This window comes from Pezoporus wallicus, unplaced genomic scaffold (genome assembly GCF_028554395.1).
Source record: "Pezoporus wallicus isolate ANWC-B61680 ecotype Strahan unplaced genomic scaffold, APGP_CSIRO_Pwel_v1 contig_593, whole genome shotgun sequence".
NCBI lineage: Eukaryota > Metazoa > Chordata > Aves > Psittaciformes > Psittacidae > Pezoporus > Pezoporus wallicus.
This window is the reverse complement of record NW_026642342.1, coordinates 7,558,476-7,586,416: the sequence shown is the minus strand read 5'-3', so window position 1 is coordinate 7,586,416 and position 27,941 is coordinate 7,558,476. Positions and strand designations below refer to the sequence as shown.

The window sequence follows — 27,941 nt, the reverse complement described above, 5'->3', positions numbered from 1 at the left end:
AACTTGGTTATCTCATGTTTCTCTTGGGCTGAGAGAAGAGCAACAATCCATGCTTTAGTGGTCAAACTTCAACCTGCCTCAAAAGCATGGAGTCTCAAAGCACAACTCTGCAAAAACTAAAGGCAAGAAAGGTGTTAAAAGCAGGAGTACAGCTGTATTCAGAGTGAGTGGGATAAACCAGGAACAGGACATGACACTGCCTGCGACGTCTCTTGCATGAGAACCCAAAGCAGCAATTCCAAAGAAGTGCTAACAGAAACATCTGCAAAGCTGCAGGAGGAACTGAACTTCAACTCTGCATGCAGTGGTACGTTATTCAGCACTTCATCAAGGGAGACACGAGTTTCATTTTGGACAGTAGACTTTATTAGAAATTTTCTCCTCATTCATCAGTAAATTCACATTAAAATACGCTGGAGGCAGCTCAGTCTAAACATTTGACATCCTGCCGTAACAACAACTTCCAGTTTAAAAACTAGATAACTGATCAGGCAGATAACTTGAAACATGTAAGAAATGCAAACAGAAAGCAGCATCTTAAAAAAATGGGATGAGCCTGAAAAATTAATACATTTCAGGTGGAGTTCGGGAAAAAACCCAAAATCAGTCACCCCAAGATGGGAAATAGTTAAATGAGAACTCCACAGACTCTAAATAGATAAATAAACATTGTAACCACACATACATTAAAAAGAGAACCAAGTACTTAAGAGTTCATACGACATAAAAATTATAAATTTGTTCAAATAAAAAAGTGACAAGCTTTCTGAAGTACGAATATCCTAAATTCCCGGGATAGTGAACACTTCCTTATAACTTGCAGAACTTTAGAGAGACTAGATTTGGTCTTGAACACAGTGGACTGCATCTTACTGTTAACCACACCTGAAGATTTGACACATATACCAGCTTTGCTCCCCTCGTGTTTTTAAATCACATACTCTTCTTCTAACCAATAATCTGCTTTTTTAAACATCAGAACTTTCAAATACTATAGGCCTGATTACACTGAGTGCTGAACACTCAGAGCTCTCAACAACTCTGAATACTAAAGACAATACACATAAAAGTCACGGTCAAGGTTTTGCCTTTGCTACTTTATGTTTTATCTGTTGGGAAGAGGTGTAGGAGAGAGGAAATAAAATAAATCACATTACTGAAGAATGCTCTGCCCTGCACGACAGTGGGTTTTGCAGGTCACACTTTCTACTGGCATTTACCAGAGGCAACAAAGATAAACCAATACATGAGAGATGAGAATAATGGCCTTTAGGACTGTAAACAAACAGGCAACAAGTAATACACAAATGTCGATCAAATCAATGTTTTCACATTCTTTAGTAGTCCCCCACAGTGATCTGCTTTGACTGGTTCAGAAAAAAATATATATTAAAAATTAAATAACACTTCAGTGTCCATCACCAAGATTTATATTTTGCTGTAAACAATTTTCTGCCATTTGCATTGATGTAGTCCAATGTGAGGCCAGAGGGTTCTAGACGTCTTATTGGTATTGTAAATAATTCTTCAGAGACAGAGGCAAAGGTAGAATTTCTATGTCATGCAGGCGTTCTCTGCCAAGAGCAAAACGAATTGATCTTCGGCACAGGTCCATTAAAGGCAAGGGTTCCGCTGGCAAAACAAGAAAGAAGAGAGTTAATTTTTCAGCCTCTCTATTTACAGGCAATGTTTTATTTATTAACATAGATTGTGGATTGTATTAAACAGCCATAAAGACAATAATGGTATTGTGAAAAAACCCAACCATGAAACAATTAAGATAATCAATAGAAGCAAAGACAGAATTCGATGCACTTCACCCATAACAAGTGATTGTGAAGTTTCAGACTGAGCTTCCTTATCTGTAAGGCTTAAAATAATATTCCAAAACCACTCTTCAGGCTCACCAAGCTGCAGCATAAGAAGTTACTACATTCCCAGATGTCTAACAAGACAAAGAGCTTCTACTCTTGTTTATAACACAACATTCATCTTGTGTAGCCTTAACGTGAACTACTTTGGCAACTTCTGACCTTGACATACCAGTTCCTTCTTACATCTTAGGAACTGGAAATGGCACTTAAAGGTAACCAAACTTCACAGCAAACACTGCTCTTCCTGCAGCACACTCTCAGTTTTTCTTTCTAGGATGTTCCTTGGAAGCAAAAAACTTAAAACACCCTCAAAAATGTAGAGAAATTTTAACCTATTCCTCCATCTCCATGCACAAATTAGGGGAGAAGGATTCAGCTGACTGGAGGGCGGGGGGGGGGGGGGGGGGGGGGGGGGGGGGGGTGTTCTCATATGTGTACACACAACCAGGCCCAAAATATACAAACAACATCTGCAGACCCTCCTTGTTTAGTTTAATAGAAGTAAGTACCTTTCAGAAATGCCTGGCAGATAGCACTTAAGACTGGGGACCCAACCACAGTGATCTGCAGCATCTCAAACCATCTCACCACTATATCGCATCCTGGCCTGCAAAACTTGCACAGAATTGCAGGAACATCATAGAATTCCCATCTAATAGTAGTATGAACCACCCCTGTGATTGCAGAGCTTGCAATGGAAATCTTTTTGAAGCAGGAACTGGAATAAAGCTGTGAGGCCTTTAGCCAGTTATAACTATCTTGAAGAAAACTCTAACCAGATGCATCTGGTTGCACATGTTAGTTTAAAAGGGTGAGAGACTAAGAGACTACAGGAAATTCTTCTTCTTTACGTGGTAAAACAGTAGTATCCTTTAAAACGTTACTGGTACTTTCAAATGGAGGGGAGAAAAAAGTCATGTGATTATATTAATGATAACCTTTTATAAACTTGACAACTTACAAGTGCTCAACACTGTACAGCACTGTACAGCACTCTGTGGTGTTATCAAGAGCTCTCTTACATGCCACGTTGGTTGACACAAACTATGTTAATCTGCCCATCCTAAAGTCAGCTAAAATAAAGCTGACTTTATTTTAAAACCTACTTGAAAAAAGAAAAAAATCACTACAAAGCACAAAATATCCAATTGAAGGATTTGCTTTATATGCCAAAAATGTCTGGTTGGTGACACACCACTCACTTAATGGACTTCCTAGCATTTATCCCAGCATCACATTTGATTTGTCTAGTCCACAGTTCACTCTGGTGTTTCCCAGGAGTGTCTGGCAAAAGAGCTTAGAAAGCATTCTGTTGTACGCTGAAAGACTAAAAAGCTTATTTAACTTCATAACCACTTCAGTGACTTGCATATGGAGTCTATTCCTCCATTAAAAAAAAACCAAAACACTTAATCTATAATTTTGGCTATTAAAAGATGAAAAAAAAAAAAAAGAGCCTTCACATTCCAGTAATAAAGTAACATCTTCTATACACTGGTGATCTTAGTTTGTTTTTTTTTTATACCAGAATTGTGAACATTAAATCTTACAGGATGAAGCTGTAAAATTCATTAACAGGGATTAAATAAGTAGGAGCAAAACCGACTCACGAGTTCCAGGAGATGGAATATGACACATCTTACAAGATCTACACCATAAACAACCATTTTCTGAGTATCTTCCCAGAATCTCTGAGGTCCCAGTCAGAAGATATAAAATAGAGGCTAAGAGTGCTTAAAGCCATTAACCTGACCCTGTGGTCTCTTTTGCCCCCTAAAGGAATATGTAAAATGCAGCCATCTGTGCAGCCAGTCAGGGAGTTAATCCTAAACTTCAGAACACAATTTAAGGAAAGGTTAGAATATTTTTCAAGCTTCAAATGCTAAATGAGTATCTCTCATCTCACTTCTACAGGGAGTTTTCAAATGCTACAGAAAATGCCCCGAAGTGTTGGCAACAGCTGTTAAATTACACACACTGAATGTGCTTCTGCAACTTGAAAATAAAGCTGTATTTTTTATTCTCCTTTCTATCCAACAGAAGTTCAAACTTACAACAAAATTAGAACAGGTTTGTCCTACAATACTAAATAAAAGTTGTTTTCTGGAGTAAGCCCTGTACAAACTTGAGGAAAAACTGTAATAATAGCATTTGGCAACTGTGAAGAGCCCTAAATGCTCAAAAATTAAATTCAGGAACAGAAATAATCTTAGTTTTTAAAATAGTTTATGGGATAACTGTAAAACTGTTTAAAGGCTGGCAATTTGGGGGCAGCTTAACTCAATAATGCTCAGAAGCATTATTAACATTTGGCATGTACCTTAATGCAAGCATTCTCCCATCAATCATCAGCTCTCCCAGTTTTACTACATACATTACAAAAGAAGGATCATTTGGAAAGAGGTCCAGCTTTTCAGACACACAAGTTAGGGTCTGAAAACTGGGTGAGCTCCAGGGGGAGGCATTTGTGTTAACATGGGGAGGAGGCAGAAGCAAGTTTGTATAAAGACTATATAGACCCTTGACAGCAGCTGGGAGTGCTCATCAGCTCTGGTATCTGGGTGCATCCCTCAGCAGCACCCTGCCCCGAAGCCCAGCAAGACAGACTCCACTGTGCACCCTTCTCCAGCCCATCAGGCCCTGGGCGAGATGGGTGCCACCAAGTGCTCCAACAGGTCCCCTGCCTTGGGAGCTGGCAGAGCAAAGGCACATCAGACTGCCAAGGATAACCAAATGGTGATTTCAGAGGCGCTTTAACATTCATCAGGTGCCAAGGTCTGGCACACAGCCTGGCTGCTAATATCTGGGTGCCAAGACCAGACTCTGCCATGCCCCCACTGCAGATGGTCCTCCACCAGTTGAGAGGCTTTTCCTGTGCTGGAACTCCTTGGGGAGAAGGAAGTGGGGCAACATCAGCACAGCATGCCAGTGAGGAAATGAACCACTGCAAAGAGGTTGCTGCTCATCTGCTGTAGCAGCTGAACCATCTCTTTCACACACATACAAACACCAAAAATGCTTTTGGTTTTCTGGGAAATTCAATCAGAAACAGAAGTTATCACTGTGCCTTGGTCCTTTTGGAGAGGAAAAGTTCGACAACCCTGAGTATACACTGCTATGCACCCCATTAAAACACACACACACAGACTTGATGCATGCAAAAACACTCAACAGTACATTCAAGCATTCAAACCACTATTTCCAAAATGCTCATTTCCTTTGAGATCATACAAATAACGCTGAGAAGAAAATACTCGAATAATGCAAGAGATGGGAAGATGAATTTTGAAGCCACATGGTTAAGCGGTAAGTCTGGCTACTGAAAAAAGTCTCTCTTTTACAACATTAAATATTTACCTTTGAAAACGTCTGAAATTCAGGGACATGAACTGCTTCTCAGGAGATCTCGCTCCTCAGCATACCTAATATGCATGATGAGTGTTGTGGTTTTAGAATAACCCACAACAGAATGGAACTGGAGCGTTCAAGCACCCTCAGAACATGAACTAGCCATTTAGCTTAAGTTATGTGAACTCCAGTAATGTTCTTGCCATCAGAGAAAAGGAGGAATGAATTGCTGAGCTGGAATGCAAAACTGTAAAGAAAACATGATTCACAAGAATGGCTCTTTGTGTTAAATTCCCAACCAGGCTAAGAAATTCAAAGCGAGACGCGCCGGGGCACAGGAGCAAGCTTTGCACAGGAAACCCAGCGCTTCCTCTCAGGCTCCAGAGAAAAAAGCAGCTACAGCTTGTTGGGTAACATACACCCTGAGCCTCTGCAACGTACTTTAAGGAATCATCTCCTCATTTAAAGTTTACTATGAAAGCTCTACACCCAAAGTAGCTCCTCATAACTGCCACGTTACAGAACAATGCATAAAAACATACATAAAATATGTAAAACACATAAAGCATAAAAAAAAAAGTGTAAAAAATAATACGGCTTAATTTATCTGTCAGAACTTAACCCCATGTCTCCCAATTTTGGATCAGTACAAGAAAACAAAAATTAAACAAAACCCAACCACAACAACAAAAAAGAACCAGTTAAGAAACAGACCTTTGATTCCACTCCTCTGCAACAGGCCCACTGTCGGCTGCAGTACAGGGTCTTCCATCACAGAACTTCCCTTCCCTACACTGCAGTTACACATACTGAGAACTTAAAGACTGGGAGCGGGGGTAAAGGCACAACAGCCCCTCTTCTCATGCAGAGCTGCACTTCACCAAGTGGCATACAAAATAGCTTAAACAGCTATTTAACGTAAGAGCTAACAGCTTAAAAATAGCTTAAATAGCTATTCAATAAATTATATTTATTTAATGAAATAACAAAAGCTATTTAGTAACTATAACACAAAAGAGCTGCTTCTGTAGCTGGATATATGCGTTCCAATGGTATCACTCACGGTTTAAGGACAAAGGCAAAGAAATGTTTGTAACTAGAGACAACGATGTGCTTGTGAGTGTTTCCCCAGTAAATACGCATCTGCGATGGCAATTTGCACATCATTACCAGCTGAAAAGTTCATTTAGTTTTGGCAACCTGCAGTTATTTAACAATCTGGCACCCCAACAAGACTGCCTCATCTCTGTAAACAGGCTTTTATAGTTGAGATACTGAAGTCATTTAGCATCCAATAACACTAAATGTTATTAACTGCAATGTTACATAAGGCTCATACAAAAGAGCAGCTTTTAGCAGACAACAGTTATTTGCCAAATGGCAATACACAGTTTTTAAAGGAATTTTTAAAGCTCTGACAGCACACAATGTTAATGGCTTTCCTTAATCTATGTAGAATGTATTTTCATCTCAGTTATAAAATAAGAGTTGTCTGGGGGGGGAGGAAAAAAACAACACAATCAATACGAAATTAAAACCGATTAGAAAAGAAAGGAAGTTTTTGTGAGTCATCACCAAAAAATAAGGATTTTACAAGTCTACCTACGATACCAAACTATATTACACTGTGCTTTTTTGGGGCCTCAAACTTATTAAAAAGCACTTCTACTCAGGGATTTATGATACTGCTTCCAACTGCTGTAAGGCAGGTTTAAAGTCAGATACAGAAAAAAAAAAGAAAAAAAGAAAGAAAAGAAATAATCCCAGACTGGTTTGGGTGGGAAGAAACCTTAAAGCTCATCCAGTTCCAACCCCCTGCCATGGGCAGGGACACCTTCCACTAGAGCAGGTTGCTCCAAGCCCCATCCAGCCTGGCCTTGAACACTGCCAGAGATGGGGCAGCCACAGCTTCTCTGGGCACCCTGTGCGAGGGCCTCAGCACCCTCACAGGGAAGAACTTCTTCCTTATATCCAGCCTGAACTTCCCCTCTTTCAGTGTGAAGCCATTCCCCCTTGTTCTATCACTACAGTCCCTGATGAAGAGTCACTCTCCAGCATCCTTGTAGATCCCCTTCAGATACTGGAAGCTGCTCTGAAGTCTTCATGCAGCTTCTCTTCTCCATGCTGAACAGCCCCAGTTTCCTCAGCCTGGTGCACAGCAAGGAGTCTTGCAACCCACTATGCTCCAGACAGCATTTTTGTTAAGCCTTTTACTTGAGTTTTCCCCCTTCCTCCAGGTATGAAAGCACCTGCTAAAGGGTAATGTGGCCCAAGTGTTTTCATGAGGGTGATTTAGGGTATGCAGAAATTTGTAACTCCCATTTAATTATCACATATAATAAACACACAAATATACGTAAGCCGGGAGTTTTCCTTCCAACCTTTTTGCCAAAGCTTAATTATTGTTTTAATTTTACACAGTACAGGCCAAATTCTTTCCCCCACATAATATGGTACATAAATACACCCCCTGTGACATATTTATGGCTTCCCTCATGCAACTGATGGAAAATGTGAGTTGTGTGCCTTAAACAGCACTATCTAGAGAAAGGAAATTGCAAATAATATATTAAAGAACGCAGGCTATGACCAGTCATAAAAAGGCTAATAAATCTCATAATAGCAATGAAAAATCAGTCAGAGGGTAAGAGGATAAAAGAAATCACTTATCTATTTTACCCACAGATGTCTAAGCTCTGCAGCCTAACCCAGCAAACCACACCAATGAAACATCTTAGAACATCACATCTTAGTTACAGCTCAGGTGATCCAAGGGAATCACCACTCAAGAATCCCACGGTTTTTCAACAGAGCACTGCCATTTGCCCTAATTCCCATGTTTTAGAACCCAAGAGCACTGGGCTCTGGCACACTACCACCAAACTTGACAGAAGCCATGTGCTACAAAGCTCCAAGAGCACCGCACACCCTCCTTCAGCCCCTGAGCATCACCCTCCCATCCATGCAGCTTGTTCATACCCAGCTGGAAGCTATTGCCCTCCCTTCTTCTAGAGAGCAATGGGTGGCAGATGGTGAGATGTTTTTTTTATCAGTCAAGGCTGATAAACAGCCACTGTCTCCAGCAGTTGTCTGCTAGAACAAATAAGGCCTTATGCTGTACCACAGAGGCACCTTGCTTTTATCAGAGTGGGGAAGCAAAACCATAGAAACAAACCATACAAACCCCTCCCCTACCCCCCCCCCCCCCCATCTGAGCTAAGCCACATCCCACAGAAATTTGGTACTCGAACTTAAATATGTTAAAAGGAGAAAAGAAGGCAAGAAAGTTTGAATACATGGAGGGACTCGGGTAAACCTCTCTCTTCCTTCTCTGTGTGTCTTGTGCTGGACAGGGGGCGATTGTTTTACAGCTACCTCTGGTTTTTATGTGTTAAATGCAGTTACACACAGTTTAAAACTTCAACCGGGCATCATTTAGCAGAATTAAGCTGAAAAAGCAACACTGAGCAAGCAGATATTCTGCAGCATCATTTGTTTTCAGTTAATGCTCTCCAGCTGTGCTGTCTTGAGGGGGAAAGAGTTGAGAAGCAGAACAGAAAGAAAACAAACCAAAGTCAATCCCAAAAGCCAGTGGCTTCTTGTTAAGGGTTCGATAAAGAATCTGTCATTTGAGCACAAGTACGTATCTCCTTGCAATTTCGTTTTGCTTTTCAGTGCTTGCAATCTCCTATGAAGAAGACACATGGCTTAGACAACGAGTCATGATTCATGAGCACCAGAGCACATGCCTAAATCAAATGAATTCAACGCAGGCTTAAAATTTATTCTTAAAAGATTTCTATTTAGTAGACTTAAGCATATTCCTGAACACTCTCTTTGAATTACTGGTTATAGAAGCATTCTTCTATAAGTAATTTGCCTGTGTGTATTTTTACAAGGCTGTATATATAGTCTTACACATTGTATCTGCACAAACCCTCTTCTGAGAGGCTCAGTGTGTCCTACAGTTCTTACCCTCTAGGCAGGTTTATGAGGCACCTAAGAAGGTCTCCAGATCAAGCACATGCAGTATGTGCAACAGGAGCAATGCTAGGTTTGGCCGAGGCCAAATCTGCAAGCCAAGCTCGCTGGGGAAATGTTACTGAAAACCTTCATTTCGGAATTACAACAGCTCATTTAAATGCACATATGTGTTACAGTAATTCTATTTCCAGTAGCAAGAAAAGCCCAATATCACAGCTATGATTCAAATTAGAAAACATTTTAGCACATTATTTCTCCAATTTACAGATTAGTAAATTGTACTGCTCTGTATAATTCAGAAGCTGCAAAACAGACCTAGATAATAATGAATTTTACCAGCAGATGAATGGCTTTTTAAAAAAGGAACAGAGTTACAGCTTGATAGACTTGCCTGCTGCCAGAGAGCGTGAGTAAGAACAGTGGCCACTTCCCTTCTGAAAGAGGAAGCACGCTTACAATGACCTTCCCTGTGTGCATCAAGAACATGCAAATAGGAAATATGAGCTGGAAACATTTGCTTTCTGTCCTTGATTTGTTTGTTCTTTTCCTTCCCTCAAATACCTCTGCAGAACAACTCTGTTTTGTTCTTAAATGCAGTACGAAGGTAAACTGAGACAAGTGACTTCAGTGATGATCTAAATGTTCAGTACTAGAAAAGACACCTAACATAAATACACCCTCTTTAAAACCAACCAACAGAAAGTGCTTGACATTAGAGATGGGCCTAAGCTACAACCGTTGGCTCCTTAGCTCCTCCCAGCTCAAATTTCCCTCAAGTTTAACATCTTGGCAATGAGGATTTGGCTTAGATTAATCTCTAATGTACACTTTATACCTTTTACACTTAGGAACACATTTATCACCATTAAATTCAGCTTGTGTGCCAGGCCATAAGGAGGGAAGTTAAAATATATTAAGGTGAGAGAAGATTAAAGCTCAGATGAGAATTTTACTGAGCAGATGCATTTGAGTTCAAAGACAACATTGTTCAGGGGTTATGGACAGATTTATGGGCAAAGTAATAATGGAGAAAGTTGAAGTTCAGGTTTCAAGGCCAAAGCACTGCAGACAACTATTGAAACAGGAGTTCCCAAACTGCAAACAATACGCAACATGATGACTGAAACATGCTTAAACAATTCCTTGTGGAGAAACATGCTTCATAAATAGGCATACAAAACACACATGCACGGGTACACACCTATGTGTGCAGCCGTCATGGCTGGAAACAGGTCTTTATTGCCTGGGGGAGGGATAAGAAAGAGAGTTTAGGTGAATCTTTTCCTATCCCTCAATTCCCATCCGCTCTTCTCCCACTGGCCTATTTGATCAACCTGTTGTGTTTTATATGGCATATTCATTGTGTGGGACAATGAAGTGCACCCTGTCATCTATTCTTGCACTGTGCCCAGCACACTAGAGGTTCAACAAAAAATCCTAAATACTACCATACTAAAATAACGTGCTCATTCAAGATTTCCATTGCAAACAACTCCTATATTCTCAGCTGGAACCTATCACAGCAGTTTTCTGTATGGACGTTTAGTATTACACTAAATAATGAAGTTATTTACTCTAGTTAGCGACTAAATTGATTCAAAGCATCTGCAGCACATTGCAGCTTTCTTCAAAGTTTTACCATATTGTCAGGCTAACTGAACTGATAACTCTCCTCCTTAAATTAATAGAAATCATACTGTTTAAGACAATTAAGACTTGACTACATCCCCATTATCTCTGTAACACAGTATTTTCTCAGCTGTTTCAATCCAAATTACCCGGAGGCTCCAACATATGCAGATTTCCTCAAACCAAGTGCAGAAAGGCAGTAGCATGTCATTTACATTTGAATGCAATTGTATACAAGTTGATGATCTCTAGGGGAGATCCGCAAACAACAGACCTGACTCATCACTTTGTTACTCTAGTTTTGATATTAATAGAATTACATTGAAATAAATCTGCAGTAACGAAATTGCAATTAGGCTCAACATAATGAATTTGATCCCACTGGTTTAGTGCCATTTGTAGTTCTGATTTCTTGTTGTTTTTGTTTCTTAAGTACCATAATCTTTATCAGCAGAAAATGGGTGCTGGAGACAATATGAACTACTTTAATACTGAATTTAGGATTTGTCATCACTCCTGGTTAGCAAACACAGCTGTTGCTCTCTGGAGACATTTCTAAAGCATTCATTTTGAACACAAACGCACTCTCACATCACAGGTAGAGCACACAGGGCTGCCTTTACTCAAGTCATTTACTGTCATATCTAAGTATGGGCTTGCATAAACTCACTTATTCTTGAAAACCTTAACCTGCATAGTTACCACTCCCCAGATAAGAAAATGCATCCTCTGGTAGCTTAAACAATACTGAAAATAGTTTATATTTTGTATGGAGAAATTACTTCTCTGCCCAAATTATAGAGTTCTAGAAATACTTTTTCTGTGCTATTAATCACAGCACTGTTCTTAATTTAAGTAGAACAATATTAATTCTAGCTCATAGCTTAATCTCTTCTATTTCCTTTTGTTTAGGCCTAAAATCATTGCTCAGCTCTTCCCATCACAAGCTCGCATTACCATCTTCCTACCTTGGCAAAGTGCCATCTGAAATTCCACACTGCTGTGCCACTGCCTACAGCCAGCCCTCCTGGCATGTTCTCTTACAAATGGTCTGGTCATTTTGTGAGAAATAGTGTGGAAAGATTATTTCCATATTATGCACTCCTACAACCGCTGTATTTGATATGTTATCGTACCCCAAGCCTCTGAAGTACCTCTGAGCATAGAACCCACTGATGGGAAGGGAAAGCAGAGGGGTAGGTAGACGAGGGAGGGTGGTTTGCCACTGAATTGATTCTATGATTGTGTGTTGGATCCCCTCCACGTGCCCAGAAGTAGGGAAAGCCACTTCAGTATTTGCACTAAATCACAGAATCACAGAATCAACCAGGTTGGAAAAGACCTTTAAGATGATCGAGCCCAACTGCTACCCCAGGGCTGCCAAGGCCACCACTAACCCATGTCACTAAGGGCAAACTGATCTCTCCTTAAGATCTCCCCTCAACCCTCACAGCCATGCCTGCTTTCCCCCTCAGCCCTCATGGCCACCCCCTCTCTCCCTCTCCCCCTCCCGCCATGATTAAAACTCACACACACACCCCTGGAATTTCACACGAGATCACTAGACTCTTACAGAGTTTAACTGGAGCAAAACTCCAGTTTTGCTCACTACGCCCATGTACTTCTTCCTAGTGGACGCACGGACAGCAGGAGCCCTCTCTGAGCTGTCTTCTCTGTCCTGAATGGCTGAAAGGAGAGGTGGAACTGCTGCCATTATCTATCCATCCATCCATCCATCCATTCATCCATCCATCCATCTTCTCACTCCTCACAACAATGCTCAGTCTATTTGGAAAACTTGGCCTGCAGCAGCATTCCACTCACAGCTTCTTCCCTGTCCTCCTCCAACTCACCAGATCCAGCTAACACATTTCCTTCAGACCCCTCAAACTACATACTTTTCCCCCTGCGGCACTCAATTCTTGTTCCAATGAATTCAGACACAAAGGGGAGGGCAGCAAGGGGTTTGCTTCAGCTCTCTCCTCCTCACACACTTCCCAGTGTCATTGGTCCTTCTGTCCTTGTGCTTCACATTACCCACTTGTGGTTTTATAACCACCATCTGCACAGCACATCACTGATGTCAAACAAGATGAGGAAGAAACCAACTGCAGCTGAACCACCGAGCAGTGTGACTGTGCTCTGGAAGGAACTATAAAACCCCACAAAGGGCTTGGGATTATTGCTTCTTACTGATTCATTATCGAATACCCTTTGTCCATAAACAGCCTTTTGCAGCTCTCTCTGCCCCCAGCTGCCAGCTGGCTAATGCAGTTGCGCAGGTGTAAATGAAAGCATCATTTGGCCTGGGAAACAGCTATTATGAACTAAGATTTATCTCGATTTTCAGATCCCAAAGTCAATTTGAAGGCTGGCAATTAAAAAATTGCATCTGGGAACAACAAAGCAAAGCTGAGCAATTCACTCATCTCTTTAATGTACTGCACGCCTTATTTCTGTAGGAAATGAAATCCCATCTACCCACTCATACAGATGATTTCAGATGGAAAAACAGAATGAAAGAAATAGAGTTTGTACTAAAATCCTTGTAACAATTACTATGTGTTTGTGTTTCCAGATTCCTGAAGAGATTCAGGTAGTACCTAGAGGCACTCGGCTCACTACTATATATGTGAGTGTGTGTATACATGTGTGTGTTTATATATATATATATATATGTAAAACATATACATACACATGCACAACATTAGAAGTATGAATGAAGGAAACATCTGAACCATTCTTTCCTTCTTCCTATACACATACTTAATATATTTTAGTGGCAATACCAGACCATGGAGTTTAGTGACACAAATAGCTATTAATATTTGATTTTAGGCCTAAACAAAGCAAAATAAGAAGAGATTAAGCTATAACCTGGAATTAATATTGTTCTACGTATAGTAAGAACAATGCTGTGATTGATAGCACAGAAAAAATACTTCTGCAATTGTACAATTTGGGCAGATGTACAATAATTTATTTGTACAAAATATAACCTAATTTCAACATTGTTTAAGCTACCAGAGAATGCATTTTCTTATCTGGGCATTGGCAAATATGCAGATTAAGGTTTTCAAGAACAAGTGAGCTTGTGCAAGCTCATACTTGCATACCACAATAAATAACTTGATTCATTACACTATTAAGCAAGGCAGCAGAGCTTGGTGAAGACAGTAATGCCATTTCCTGCCCCCAAAAGGGTTATTTTGTTATCTTTGTCTTTGATATTTTATTTACACTTTGGAATATGACAACTTCAAAATTACATATTACCTTCTTTAATGGGAAGAAATGTGGGATTTACGTTTTGGGGGGGTTTGCTTAAGGAAATGAGTGGAATATCAGTTTGATGCTACATTTCCATTATGTTCTAATGGTTCCAGCCTCATATTTTGAACACTGATTTTTATTTTTTTCTTAATGTGATTACAATAAAGAAAAAAAGTGAGAGAAGTATCTATCCCATTTTATGCTTGTGTGGCATGTATAAAAATACTATTTTTATTTTTATATATATATAAAAAATTCCACTATGACTCTTTTCAACCAAATCTTCTGACCTATTAAATCATTTAAGTATGCCTTATTTTCTCCTCTTATCACCAGTCTCCTTCCTTTTCTTCTGTGCTGCTACTCCCAAGGCAGTGGCACTCTGTGAACTGCGGTTTAAAAACAAAGAGTCTTTTCACCTGTGGATCTGTAAATATCAGGCATTGCTTTTTGAAATCCATAATCTAGGTGACACTGGTGCAACAAATGAAATGCTGTTGTCAAAACAAATTCTTTAACTCAGTACTTAATCCAAAGTACAAACTCCCAAAATACTAAAAGCATATTCAGAATTACACACAGCACAAAAGAATGTTTCCCACTGAATTCCCTGTTGACTCAGCTTTTTTCACTCCACCAGCATTGTCAGCAAAGCCAAAGGGAATTTTGCCAAAGTAAATACTGCTAAATGGGGTCCCCCATCCATAGAGATTTTGCTTTTTCCCTGTTGCCAAATCATTTCAATGTCAATCTGCCTGAAAAAAATGAATTGGATTATTTTTTGTCCAAGTGCTCACAGTTTTGAGATAAACACTGATCCCTTGGGCATAAGACGATGCCCATGCCATTTTATGTCTTGGATATTTTTTAACCAATTAAGTTAATCATGTCAACAATGACCGAGTAAAAAGCTACACAAAGCTTTCCAACATCATCCTTTTTAGGGGAGGGAATAACCACCCAGACCAGACTTCCTGGGGAGTGTTCAATTTAACCCATCCTCATCATTAGTTAGGTGTTGACTTTGGTTATGCTTTTACTCCCCTGTCCAGTAGAAGAAATCAAGGCCTTGTGCTTGTCTTAAATTTTACTCAACCATACATGCAATCAAAACCACAACCCCAAAGAAGCCTGTAGTCTAGCACTAGGGACAAGAAGACTTGATAGTTTAAGATAACCTGACCCACTCATGCACCCCATGATCCAAAGTGCTCATACTTGTTTTTCATCTCCTCCTTGTTCTTTTCAAGTATCTCCCAGCTCAAGAGACATGAGGAGAGAGGGGCAGTGTCCATCCAGGGTACTTCCCCGGGAACTCGGAAGCACAGTGCTTGTGTGTGCTGCTCATTCAGTACAACCATGCTGCCAGCAATGGAGTGGAGACCTAGAGCTCTCCATCACCTGCACCTCCTGTTCTCCTTTGCAGACATTTCCAGGACTTTAGGCAGGGAGGGAGGCAGGACATGCTCCCCCCTGGGACTGCCCACCTGGGAAAGACCAGGAGATCAGAAGACTAAGGAAAGCATTACTAATTGCCAAAGATAAATAAACTTGGGAGGGGTAAGCACTAAACCAGGATCAGTGGAAAAATGTCAATGAACAAAGGAAAAAGAAAAATAAACTCTTTTTCCGTTTCTCTGTGTTACCGTTTAGGGTATTGTTTTCAAAACCTTATACGTCACATTGTCTCTGGTATTAATGACATATTTGTATGCTGATGCCATGCATTTCACATTTAGAATGAAATCTTTTCGTAGTAAATACCAAATTTTATTTACTGACACAAAACCAGACTTCTGAGGTTTGTATATTAGGGAACCTAGTATCAATTGAAATGTGCACTTCACTGTCTCTAAGGTAACTTTCCAGCTTAGTAAAAAAGAGCAAAATTTTGATATTATTTGCTTTATCAATATGTCTTCCAAAGGCAAAAGCAGGACCATCACTTCCTTTCCCTTGTTTAGGTAGCATCAATTAAAACCGCTGTTCCAGGACATTCTTCCCTTTAAAATACCAAAGCCAGATGACAATTGTTCAAAACTTCTGGACATCTCTCCCATGTCACTTTAAACAAGAACTTCTGTGCTGGAGCAAATGGAAACTTCATAGAGAGCAACCTGTACCATGGTTTGAAGATCTCACAGACGAGCAGAAGTCACCCTGCAGCAAAAGCAGCCGGCAACCCTTGTGTTGGGATTTCAAGTGTGACTTAGGACTCAGTACCCTTCATTTGTAACCTTATAGCACAACATGAAGACATTCCCAATAAAGACATTTCATCTACTTATTTCTTAGATGCATCACATTTTTTAGAAGTCAGTTGTGCCTAATACTTCTCACTTCAACAAATTCATGCTTGGGATGATCCATATGGATTTAGCAATCCCCACTGACAGAAAAGGTCACAGAATTTTGCCTCTTTCAAAACCGTCTGTTCCTCTTTCATGCTCTGTAGTCACAGCAGGACTGAATCCTTGCTTTCAGATACATAAAGCTCAATTGATTTTATGTGTATTTTTCCGTATCAGCTTTGGCCAATTCTGTTGGAAGATTCAGCTTAGTCCATTCAAACACTGTTGTCTCGCAAAAAAACAATTTCCTTTGAGGCTATTTAGGTGTTTGAACAAAATCTGTCTTACTTTACGGAGACATCCTGGTTACAGAATTTTCTTAATGGAAAACAATTTTCAACCTGAAATGAGAACACGTTCCCAAATATCACTGTGTGGACTAAAAAGCCCCCCCCCCCCCCCCCCCCAATCTAGAAAGATCACAAGGTTGAGTTGTTAATCATGAAATGAGAACATAGAACAGAGCAAAGTAATCCTCACATACAACTGCCACCCTCTGGCCACTACCATAACTCTTTTGCGAAGCTCTGCTCAGAAGAAGGTAAAACCAAGAGCTGTACCAGAAATTTAAATAATAATGATTCTCCCAAGTGCCATAAACAATTCATGATGCTAGATATTCAGTGTTTTCTGAAAGCATAGCAACGACGATGCCCCTCTGCATCATCCATTTGCAAGAACTTAAAACATCACTTTGAAAACCTGCAGTTCAAACGATAAGAGCAGAACAGCACCGTTCACACAATGCCAGAATACTCTACATCTTCTGCCAGTCTTTCACATTGGCTTTCAGACACAAGAAGACAAGTTTCTAGTTGCACATATGCGTCCCTCCAACAGACAGGGGCTATTTATCACTGTTTAACCAGGCGCTCTCGGCAGTGCAGGGAGCCCCGGCCACGCAGTGGTGCCAGCCCCTTTGGCAGGCGGCTGTGGCTCTGTTCCCAAAAGCACCCTCCAGCCTCGGCAGGTTAAAAGCACAGGCTCCATTTTTCACAGGGATGTGGTCTGCGATGTAAATGAGGTTCCTCTCTCAGCCTGCCTTCAGACAACACTCTCACAAACCCACATCAGCCATTTCCTCCTTGAAATCTCACATTCCCAGAAGGAAAGAGGAAAAAAAATAAGCTTCCCTAGTAGTAAGCATCTGCCAAGAAATTTTAAGCGTTCCCATCCAAACCCTTCTCCCTTTTCTTAAGCTGCTGTATTACAGATTGCTCTGGGGAAATACCATGGACTCTGAATGTTTAAGTTATGTTCCTAAGTGGTAAACCATCAACTTTTACTAGACTCTTTACAATAAAATAGTGCAGTTTATCTGCAGAAGCAAATTATATCTTGCTGTCGTGGTTTAAACCCAGTCGGGCAACTTGTTCACTCACCGTAGTAGCGGTGGTGATTTGTTGCTGGACTGTTCTCAAGGAAAGAGAATACAACACCTCAGCACCAGCCGACCGATAACTTGCCCCCCCCTCAGCCCGACCAAGCACCGACCCATACCTCCTCCAACCCCGCAGTCTCTCAGCCCTTCCAGCTAACTCCCAGTTACATCCTGGGCATGACGTGCTGTGGTATGGAATACCTCTTTGGTCAGTTTGGGTCAGGTGTCCTGTCTCTGCTTCCTCCTGGCTTCCCCTCCTCCCTGGCAGAGCATGAGGCTCACAAAGTCCTTGGCCAAACCAAAACATCGCTATCAGCTATGTTCCCGAGCTGAAAGTCAAAACACTCCACTACACCAGCTACCAAGAAGGAGAAAAATGACTGCTACTGCTGAACCCAGGACACTTGCTATTTCTGTATTAATTATATGTTACACAGATTAACAGCCATAGTAACAGGAAGTTAAACTAGCCCTTATGGAAAACTGCTATACCTGAAACAGAACAAATACCGAAACATGCAATGGTTTGGATTGGAAAGGATCTTAACACAAGGTTGCTCCAAGCCCTGTCCAACCTGGCCTTGAACACTGCCAAGGATGGGGCAGCCACAGCTTCCTTGGGCAAATATTCACAAGGGTTGAAGAAAGTTTTGGGAAATGCATCAAAACACTATGCAGAGTTTACTTGGCTTCAAAAGGGCTGTCGGACAAGAGCAGATTAGTTTTTCAAATGCTAAGATACGAGCATCTGTGGTCAGACAACAGGCAGCACCTTTCAGAGCTCTGGTACAGGAGCTCCAAAGTGTACAAAGCAGGTACACTCTTTCCCCAGAAGATGATTTCCCCCTATACATACATCCTCCAATTTTGGCCTGTGAGTATTCATTCCTCTACTAACAATCTCCTAATCAGATTGTCCCAGGAAGGTCACTGTAGGTTAAGAATAATGCATTTAAATGATTTCCAAGCATTTACAGAAAGATACGGAGAAAGAAGGAATAGCTTAAGCACAGTTGAGATCATGCATGACTAATGAAGTCTCCTCAGAAGCTGAGCACTCTGAAAGGATGTCAGCCTGGAAGCAGAGCTCCTAAACCTGCAGAGATGCAAACAGAGGTACCAGCCAGCAGTAAATGCTTTCACCCGGCAAAAACTGATGGACTGGTTTTCCTTACCACTGAAGGATGATTTACACATCTCGGGGGCATTTTAGTCTCCTGTTAGTTGCACTTCAGCAAATTTTCAGATATCTAACTTTGGATAGCGAATAGCACCGAACTGTTTTAGCTGCATGGACCTTTTGCCCAACACATGCATCACAAAAGCCATTCCAGTCCAACAGGAAATGGGTATTTGCCTTTAGCATTGGCAACTTATTTGGTCCAGGCAAGCCGAGAGCCATGTGCCAAGGAGGCAAAGCTGGCTCTGCCTCGCAGGAGCTCTGTGCATCTCCTTGTGCTGGTAAGCTATAATGGTGACAAGATGGCCAGGAGACAAGCACAGCTCAGAGTGGACCTCTGTCCTGTTGGCAACATTTGACACTGCATTGCTATATCTGCCTTTCTCACTGGAGAAGAAATACATTTCCTTTCCAAAGCACATATATTAAAGACTAACCTGCAAAGACTTTTACATTCTCCTATTGCAAGAAAGGTAAGTAAAAAGCAAGTCATTAAAAGAAGATGACTGCAAACCACAACTTGACTCACTGCAAGTTCCTTATTCTAAAATAAAGCTTCATCTTCACTTACACTCAGTCACTGCTCATAAAAGGTGGAGTACAAACGCATTCAACAAGCCAGTGGCAACCATGGTCCGAATTATTTACAGTGTTCCATTGCTCTGTCAGCATCCCTGCCTTTGAAGTACAACCACCAAATTTAAAAACAAAGACTGCCTTTGGAGCGTTCTTCTGACGCAGATTAAAGAAAAGGGCTCACCTAAGTGCCAGCAGTTCCTGCAAATAAGCCCACAGACATGGTTACTCACTTGCCTGCACCAGGACTGCCTGAGTACTGCTGGCAAAACTCTTTAGTGCTACCTCAGTAGCAAAACTGCCTGTCAAATTAATTCTTCATATGGTGAATTTTGTCATCTGCCTTTGGTTTATCATGACAAGCTGGGAAGAATCACAGTGGCTGCTCATGCAGGCAGGAATGACATTGGAGTGCTGCAATTTGGATGTGCCTAGCCTAATTCCATTATTAAACCATTCCGTCTTAAAGAACGAAGCTAGACATCACTCATTCCACATAGTCAGACTTAAGTGCCAAAAAAAACCAAAAACAAACTCTTCCTTAAGCAGCTTTCAGCATATTTAAATAAAGGTGACTTTGAAATATACCAAGAGCAAAACAGATGGCTTGTTCTGAAAACAGGCAGCAAAGCATGTCAAGAGATGGACACAGAAAGTGTCTTTCAGCAGTGAATTATGAAGCGCGAGTCAAAAGCAAAGCTCAGACATACCCCGAGTTCCTTCTAGCTTGTAACAAGCATTAAAAACAGCCTTCAGTTTCTCAGATTTGGTGTAAAATGAAATCCCTAATCCAGTTTCCTGGTGCAGATCCATTAAATTGTAGTATAGGGAATATGAATGGATTACATTAGCACACTTCTCATGTTCTATCTAACATTTCCTTGCAATAATTCAACATCTAAGCCTGATATAAGACTGACTAAATTTAGCTTGGAAGGAGAGATTAAAATAACTCACACCACAGAACTTGTTAAAATGAAGGCAGTAATGAGGAGATGATGGGGCAGACAAAAATCAAGTATCACAGCTCTCAGCAGGAAAAGCAATTGCTTCAGAAATTATACAGCTTTGGAAACAAAATGGTCCAAGATGAGTATCAGAAATAAGTTGTGGAATAACCTCCTGAGCCAGAGTATGCAAATTTCATCATTTGATACTTGCAGAACAGGAAGGGGGTGCAGGGGCATGATGCTAAAATCATTGAGCCCAGAACAACTTAGTCTTCTGGGAGATGAACAGAAGCTTTTGGAAGAACCACAAACCACCCTAGCTGAGTAAGTTTACAATCTTGCCACAGTAAGTAATACAATAGAGACTATTCCATTAACTGATTGAGCCTTATCTTAGAGCAGCCTAAATTTCTTTGCCTTGTAACAAGTCTTTAGAAAGAGTAGCAGAGGGTCAGGTCTAACATTTGTCATCAGACTGGGTAAACTGGAAAAGGGTAAGCAAAAACTTTTATTTTCTAACCCCCTCTATTACTCAAACAGGCACTGGAAAATGAAACACTACATATACAGCTATAATCTAAAGAGAAATATTGACTGACCTACAGAAAAGTTCTGCATTTCTGCAGTAAACTTCTGGTTGGCTTATGTTCAAAGCGTGTTTAAACCAAAGCATTTCTCAGAAAACCCTCCTTTTTAATTTGTTGTTTTATTTTAAATTTACTCCTGCTGTAAAATGTACCTCCCATCTCCATGGACCAACATGAAACATGCCTTTCTAAGGGGTTTCATGTTGTGTTTGTGTTGGTTTGCAAGCACATGCTGAGCAGGTAGGAGCATTAGGGCAGAGCAGTGGAGGGTGGGCAATGGGGGCTGCCCACAGAGGCACTGCTCTTCCCAGCCAGATCCTGGGAGTTGGCTCCATGCCCCATTTCTTCTAGTTCTTAGGCTTACAGATGAGTCACTAACTACATCCCAAATTAAAGCTTGCACTACCCTGATAAAAGCTCATTCAAAAGCAGCAGGTCTCAAGGTATAAACTGTTTTTCTTCCTAATATCCAACCTAAATCTCCCCTGTTTCAGTCTGAACCCACTACCCTTTGTCCTAGCACGGCAGTCCCTGACAAAGAGTCCCTCTCCAGCATCCTTGTAGGCCCCCTTCAGATACTGGAAGGCTGCTATGAGGTCTCCATGCAGCTTCTCTTCTCCAGGTTGAACAGCCCCAACTTTCTCAGCCTGTCTTCATACAGGAGGTGCTCCAGTCCCCTGATCATCCTCGTGGCCTCCTCTGCACTTGCTCTAACAGTTCCATGGCCTTCTTATGTTTGGGACACCAGAACTGCACACAGTGCTGCAAGTGAGGTCTCATGAGAGCAGAGCAGAAGGGCAGGATCATCTCCTTTGACCTGCTGGTCACACTTCAACTTCAGACTAGTTCTCAAACTACCACTTCCTTCCCTCTGAAATCGGAGGCTGGGTGCTGCCCCATCGAAGAGCTCAGGAGTGAGCCTGGCCATGGCATCTGCTTGCTCTCATTACCAGATGGGCTATATAATGTGAAAAATAAAGTAGCAAAACACCTCCCAGGGTTGCTTAAATGGCTGATTTGTAGCTGCAGGCATCCAGCAAGTTGTGAATGATTACTGATGTAAAAGAGCAACTCTGCTGGGGATGGCAGTAATTAGTCTTTACAAAATGCAGTGGAACATCATCAGGGAGAAGAACAAGAAACCTAAGTAATTTATATACCACAATTAAACAACCAATAGAACTTGAAAACCTTAAATGAGACAAATACAGCATATAACCTGGATTTATAATCTTATCTAACAATACCACTTCTCTCTATTAACAAATAAAGTTAAGTATAGTGAGCAAGACACAGATTTGTCAACCTGAGTTACCACTTCTACCAGCACCAAATTACTTTCTCCAAAGTTTCTCCTGTGCTATAAAATAGCACAGTCTCATTTTATCTATGAAATAGCCCTCATTTTATCTATGGCAGTGGTTAATAAAGTGAGCCAGCTATCCAAGGAATAAACCAGCTAGGAACTATTAACTTAGCTGGTGCAACAATTTCTTGCCATTTATATACCTTTAGCATGATAAGTGATACTGAATATTACAAAGTGATTGAATTATATATAGCACATTTATAATCTTATTCTGACAACTACAATTTAAATACATATATATACACACATGTACGAATATGTATATATAGCAAAACATACAAATGCCTGGATGATTCTCAGCATCCAAGAGAGAAACAGATAATAATTATTATTCAAGCTCAACATGAAACGAGTCTGGAAGAAGCATGACTCTTTCCACCCAAAAAGCAATGAAGGGATCCAACAAAGCAGACCCATTTCAGCTGGTTATTGCATCAGCTTTCTGCGGAGCTTTCTGCCTGCACAGACCTCTGGCACCACACAGGTAAAGGCAATTTAGGTTGCACAGCACCCTCTGTGCCAATTCATCCCATCCAGTGCTCTTAATAAAAACCTGCATGCTCTCCTGATGCTACATGATCATTCTCTATGGGGCAATGTCTACAAATACTTGTCAACTTCAGAGCAAACAGTGGAAATAAGCAATTTGATCTTGGAAATGCAGCAGTGGAAGGGGAGGCAACAGCAGTGCAGGTAGAACAATTTCTTAGCAAGAAAACTATTCAGACTGATTGGATGCCCACAGAGAGTGTCTGACTACATGGCACAGACTCCTTAGTTTTACTGCCTAAGCTTTTGTTGTAACCATGTGATCAAGCCAAAGCTGGGCTGATGCACACCATCAGAGAATCCAGCCCTTCACCGCCAGCCTGCCAATACCAGTACTAACAGCAGTAGTAACTGATGCAATATAGTATATAACGACTAAATCCTGAAATCCAGCATTCAGCTGTTAGCATGTTAGACCCATAAATCTCACCTATACTCAACTATTTAAGGACTGTAAATGTCACTAGATACTACCCAAGAATTTTAATGTTCCCAATTCTCCAGGCCAGCCACAGCCTGTCATGAATCAAAAATAATTTGGTTAGGGTTCAGTTGTTCTATATGGGGGTCAGCAAATCAAGTTAACTAGCTGAAAAATAGTTGAACATAGTGCCTTGAGTGAAAGCACAGTGTGTCACGACCTGGTTCTACCTCCTGCTATCCAGATAAGCTTTGGCTTCTTCAGCTATCATCACACACTTCACAGGCTGCCAACCACAGTGTTTCCTTTTAAAACAAACATCTGAATTACAGATTATAAGAAGTAGTCTGTTTTAGCAGGTGCACTGTCAATCCCTGCCATTCTCTCAAATTGTGCCTTACCTACTCAATGTCAGGAGGATATGTGGCTGTAACTAACACAGCCACCAAAAATCTCTCTGCAGCTGTATCCAGTGAAGTAGAGAACAACATATTTAACCTTTAATTAAGAGAAGTGCAGCGGAGCTTTTGATGGATCTGGGGCACAACTGTGATAAGGAATGGCTGAGGGACCTGTGGGGGGGTTGAGTCTGGAGAAGAGAAGGCTCAGGGGGGACTTCATCACTCTCTACAGCTGCCTGATATGAGGATGGAGCCAGGAGGTGGCTGGGCTCTGCTCCCAAGGAATAAGGGATAGGACAAGAGGAAACAGCCTCAAGTTGTACCAGGGGGCATTTACACTGGATATTAGGAACAATTCCTTCCCCAGAGGGTGCTGAGGCATTGGAACAGGCTGCCCAGGGCTGTGCTGGAGTCACTGTGCCTGGAAGTGTTCACACACTGTGTAGACCAGACCCTCAGTGATGTGGTTTAGCGGTGGCCTTGGCAAAGCTGGGGCAAAGATTTATAATCTTGAGGGTCTTTTCCAACCTAGCTGATTCTGTGATTCTGCTGAAGAATTTGAACACTGGAGCTGCTTTATCTATATAATTTACCTGTCTCCTAAATTCACCAACGATTTTAGACTTGTGGTTAATTCATTCCCTTCAAACAGGATGGCAGCTAAGTAATAACAGGGAGAAAAAACCCTTAAAGGCCAAGAGAATTAACTGTATCTTACTAAAGCTAGCAAGGCCATGCATTATTCATGTACGGAGGACAGGAGCACACTCATCAGCTTTGAGGACTATGGGGAACTCTGAATCTGAAGCTCCCGTAATTTGTAGCCATTAAGAAGGCTAGCTGCATTATTTTATCTGAAAACACATGACAGTTAACTGCTGTACTTCTTACAGAGCCACAGGCACGCAGAGGGATTGCTCCCAGTTCTCACAGCCTGCTGGTGCAGAGCTAACATGAGAGGTTGACTGTTCTCCCCCGGATGCAGCAAAGGGAACACAGAGAAATATTTACACCAATTGATAATCCTAAACATAAGGAAGAACTCTTGTGTTACTAGAAAACATCAGAGCATGTGGCTGTTATACACCATGCTTTCATGGGCCCTAATGAGACCATCGGCATCTAAATCCAGCCAATACACAATCTTTTAAATTAATAAAACCCCAGAAAATAGCTACTTTGTGCTACAAGTAGCCTTTTCCAACTATTTACATCCACTACAAAGTGCCAGCCCAAACTAATACTAGATGTTTGCAACCTTCTTTCTAAAACTACACCTTTAGAGTACAGTAGCTATTATTGCTCAACAGTATAATAATGTAAACTGCATGACTGCATGACTTGTAGCCCGTGTGTTAAATAAGTGAGCTCATTTTGTAGCAAGTTTCACACCCATGGCTGAAACCTGTTATAATACCGTATTTACTTTTCACTCTGGCTGTAAACTATTAAAACCACAATGCCAAATCTTGCAGACAGAACTCACATTCACTGGAATCCTCACTGAAACCTGCAGAATTGTGAGCAATGCTGAATGGCAAAGACAGTGCTAGTGAAGGAAGGATGAAGACCCTCAGAGAACGATGTCATATTTGTCAACAAGCTTTCTTTAGGGGGATGTCTTCCCTTAAAGTGGGCTTTGCAAGCTGAATATACTTCATTTCTACTTCTTCCTTATTCTTTTACATATACTGATATAAGCTGTTACAGATGTGCATTAATTAAAACATGGAACATGAACAATGACTCCACTAAAATATTCTTGTGTTAACCAACCGTATCTCACAAGCCAAGTCTTCATATCCAATGAACTATTGATCCTTTTTCTCCTTCTTCTACTCTACAAATCTAATGAACTATTGATTCTTTCCTCCTTCCCCCATTTTCTGCTTTGTGTGCTCATCCTCCACTATCTAAACCTCCTTTCCTGTACAGCCTTAGGCTCATTCATCTCTATTTCAGCCACGCCTTTCTGTACCCAAATAGCTGTGGTCTGTCCCATGGTGGGTATCTGTCCTGGGTTCAGCAGTAGCAGTCATGTTTCTCCTTCATGGTAGCTGGTGCAGCACTGCGTTTTGACTTCCAGCCTGGGAACAGTGCTGGTGAAACCGATGTTTTCAGTTGTTGCTAAGTGATGTTTACCCTGACCAAGGACTTTGTGAGGCTCATGCTCTGCCAGGGAGGAGGGGAAGCCGGGAGGAAGCAGAGACGGGGCGCCTGACCCAGGCTAGCCAAAGAGGTATTCCATACCACAGCACGTCATGCCCGGGGTGGGGGGTAACTGGGAGTTACCCGGAAGGACATGGTCTTCCGGGTGGGACCTGTTTCTTGGCCGGTGGTATCGTATTCTCTTCCCTTGTTATTTTCTCTTATTGTTGGTGGTGGTGGTAGCGGTGGTGATTTGTGTTGTACATTGGTTGCTGGACTGTTCTTGCCTCAACCCGTAGGAGTTGCACTCTTTCGATCCTCCTCCCCGTCCCTCCAGAAGCAGGGAAGGGGAGAGCCCCGGGGGGGGGGGGCTCGATTGCTCTCAGCCCAGCACCACTCACTGGGAGTGAATGAACAAGCTGTCTGGCTAGGGTTTAAACCACGACAGTATCTGACAGCGAAACACTCCAAACAGAAGCAGAGGACTGCATGTTGAGCTGTGTTCAGCAATAGAAGAGCACTGCAAGGGAGCTGACACTCTGTCCTGATGCTGTCACCTCCTGCCCTCCACAATGCCTGATCCCACAGCCCTGAAACCCCCCATACTGCCAGTGAAGTGATGTGGGAGAGCTACTACTGCTCTATGCATCCTCCTCACCCCTTCTCCACACTCCAACACAGGTGCACCCTCTCTGCTTTCTCAGGGGGTTTGCACAACCCAGCTGCCTCACAGAAAGCCCGGCTGCTGTAGAAAATTTCACCCCAGCTCCCGCTTGGTTTGTAAGTCAATGGTAGCATTTACTGTGCCCTGCAAATAAACTCCAAGTGATTTCTCCTATTCCTACACCTACAAGCCCAATCCCCTCCCAGGAGGAAAATATTTAATGCTCACTGAGACTGTCCAAACCTCTTTGCTTCATCATCTTTCTACCTGTAACAGCTCCTTTCTCCTTCCACTATGAGGGCTGCCAGGGTGCTATGAGTTTCCCATGGCTCCAGCTTGCTGCTGCTTCCCAGGCTGGGGTCTGACTTGAACCTCCAGAACTTTATGACAAAGACTGATGTATTTGTAGTTTCACAGTTTAGAGATTTAGCTGTACTTTCCCCCACTGAATCCTGTCCTTTCCTGTTGACAACTTCTCTGTGGGCAGGGTAAGTGGGGAGAAAGTCCACCCCTAGCCCCGTACAACACAGGGATGGGGACAGAGAAGAGCAACTTACTTGGCTCTCCCACACACATCTGCCATAATGAAGGCTTAACAAAGAATATAAATGTAAAGAGTTTTCAAGTAGATTTCTTCTATTATTCTCTAAATGTATGGAAAAGCTGCACTTACCCATCAAACATCATTTCAGCCATGAGTTTCCCCACACCCCTCCTCCCTTTGCTGGCCACCTGGCTGATGAATTACTACTTCTTTACAGCAGCACCACAGACCTTTTCAGTACTCTATGCAGCTACTTTCCTTTCACAAGTCCCTACCCTCCTCTCTGGAGGATACAGACATTAAATCCCATGACAAAACACTGCTTTGAACTCATCAGCAAGTGTGACCTTAGCCAAATACCTTATTTTCAGTATCTTCTGTAATAGTCCCTCATAGGCCAACTGCTTCATAACATATACACACTGCTTCTGCAGCTCTCAAGTATTTCAAGCAAATCTTTTATCTTTGGCTTGCTATTCTATTTATGGAAGTAATAGAGTTTAAATATGAAACAAGAAGTCACTTCGGTTGGTAACACAGAAGCATTATTTTTTCCAATTGCATTCTAGTTTTAAAAAATCACTCATTCCTTAATACTTGGGTCTTAAGATCATTATGGAAAAATATGTTCAATATAGACTGAGTAATACCTAATGCCCAAATACTGTCAATCAAGCTTGAAAAAAACCTCTATTGTTGGAGGAATGAAACT

The 27,941-nt window shown here is 41.5% G+C and overlaps 1 protein-coding gene across 3 annotated transcripts in view; it reads right to left on the bottom strand.

Annotated features, from left to right (window-relative positions):
* Positions 1–343: 343 nt before the first annotated feature.
* SPSB4 (splA/ryanodine receptor domain and SOCS box containing 4) overlaps positions 344–27,941 on the bottom strand; it is a 129,779-nt gene continuing 102,181 nt past the window's right edge. For all 3 annotated transcript variants that reach the window (XM_057429128.1, XM_057429129.1, XM_057429127.1), the window contains one exon: positions 344–1,632. In XM_057429128.1, the coding sequence (XP_057285111.1) occupies positions 1,505–1,632 (128 nt within the window). In that variant the 3' untranslated portion in view covers positions 344–1,504. The remainder of the gene's footprint in view (positions 1,633–27,941) is intronic.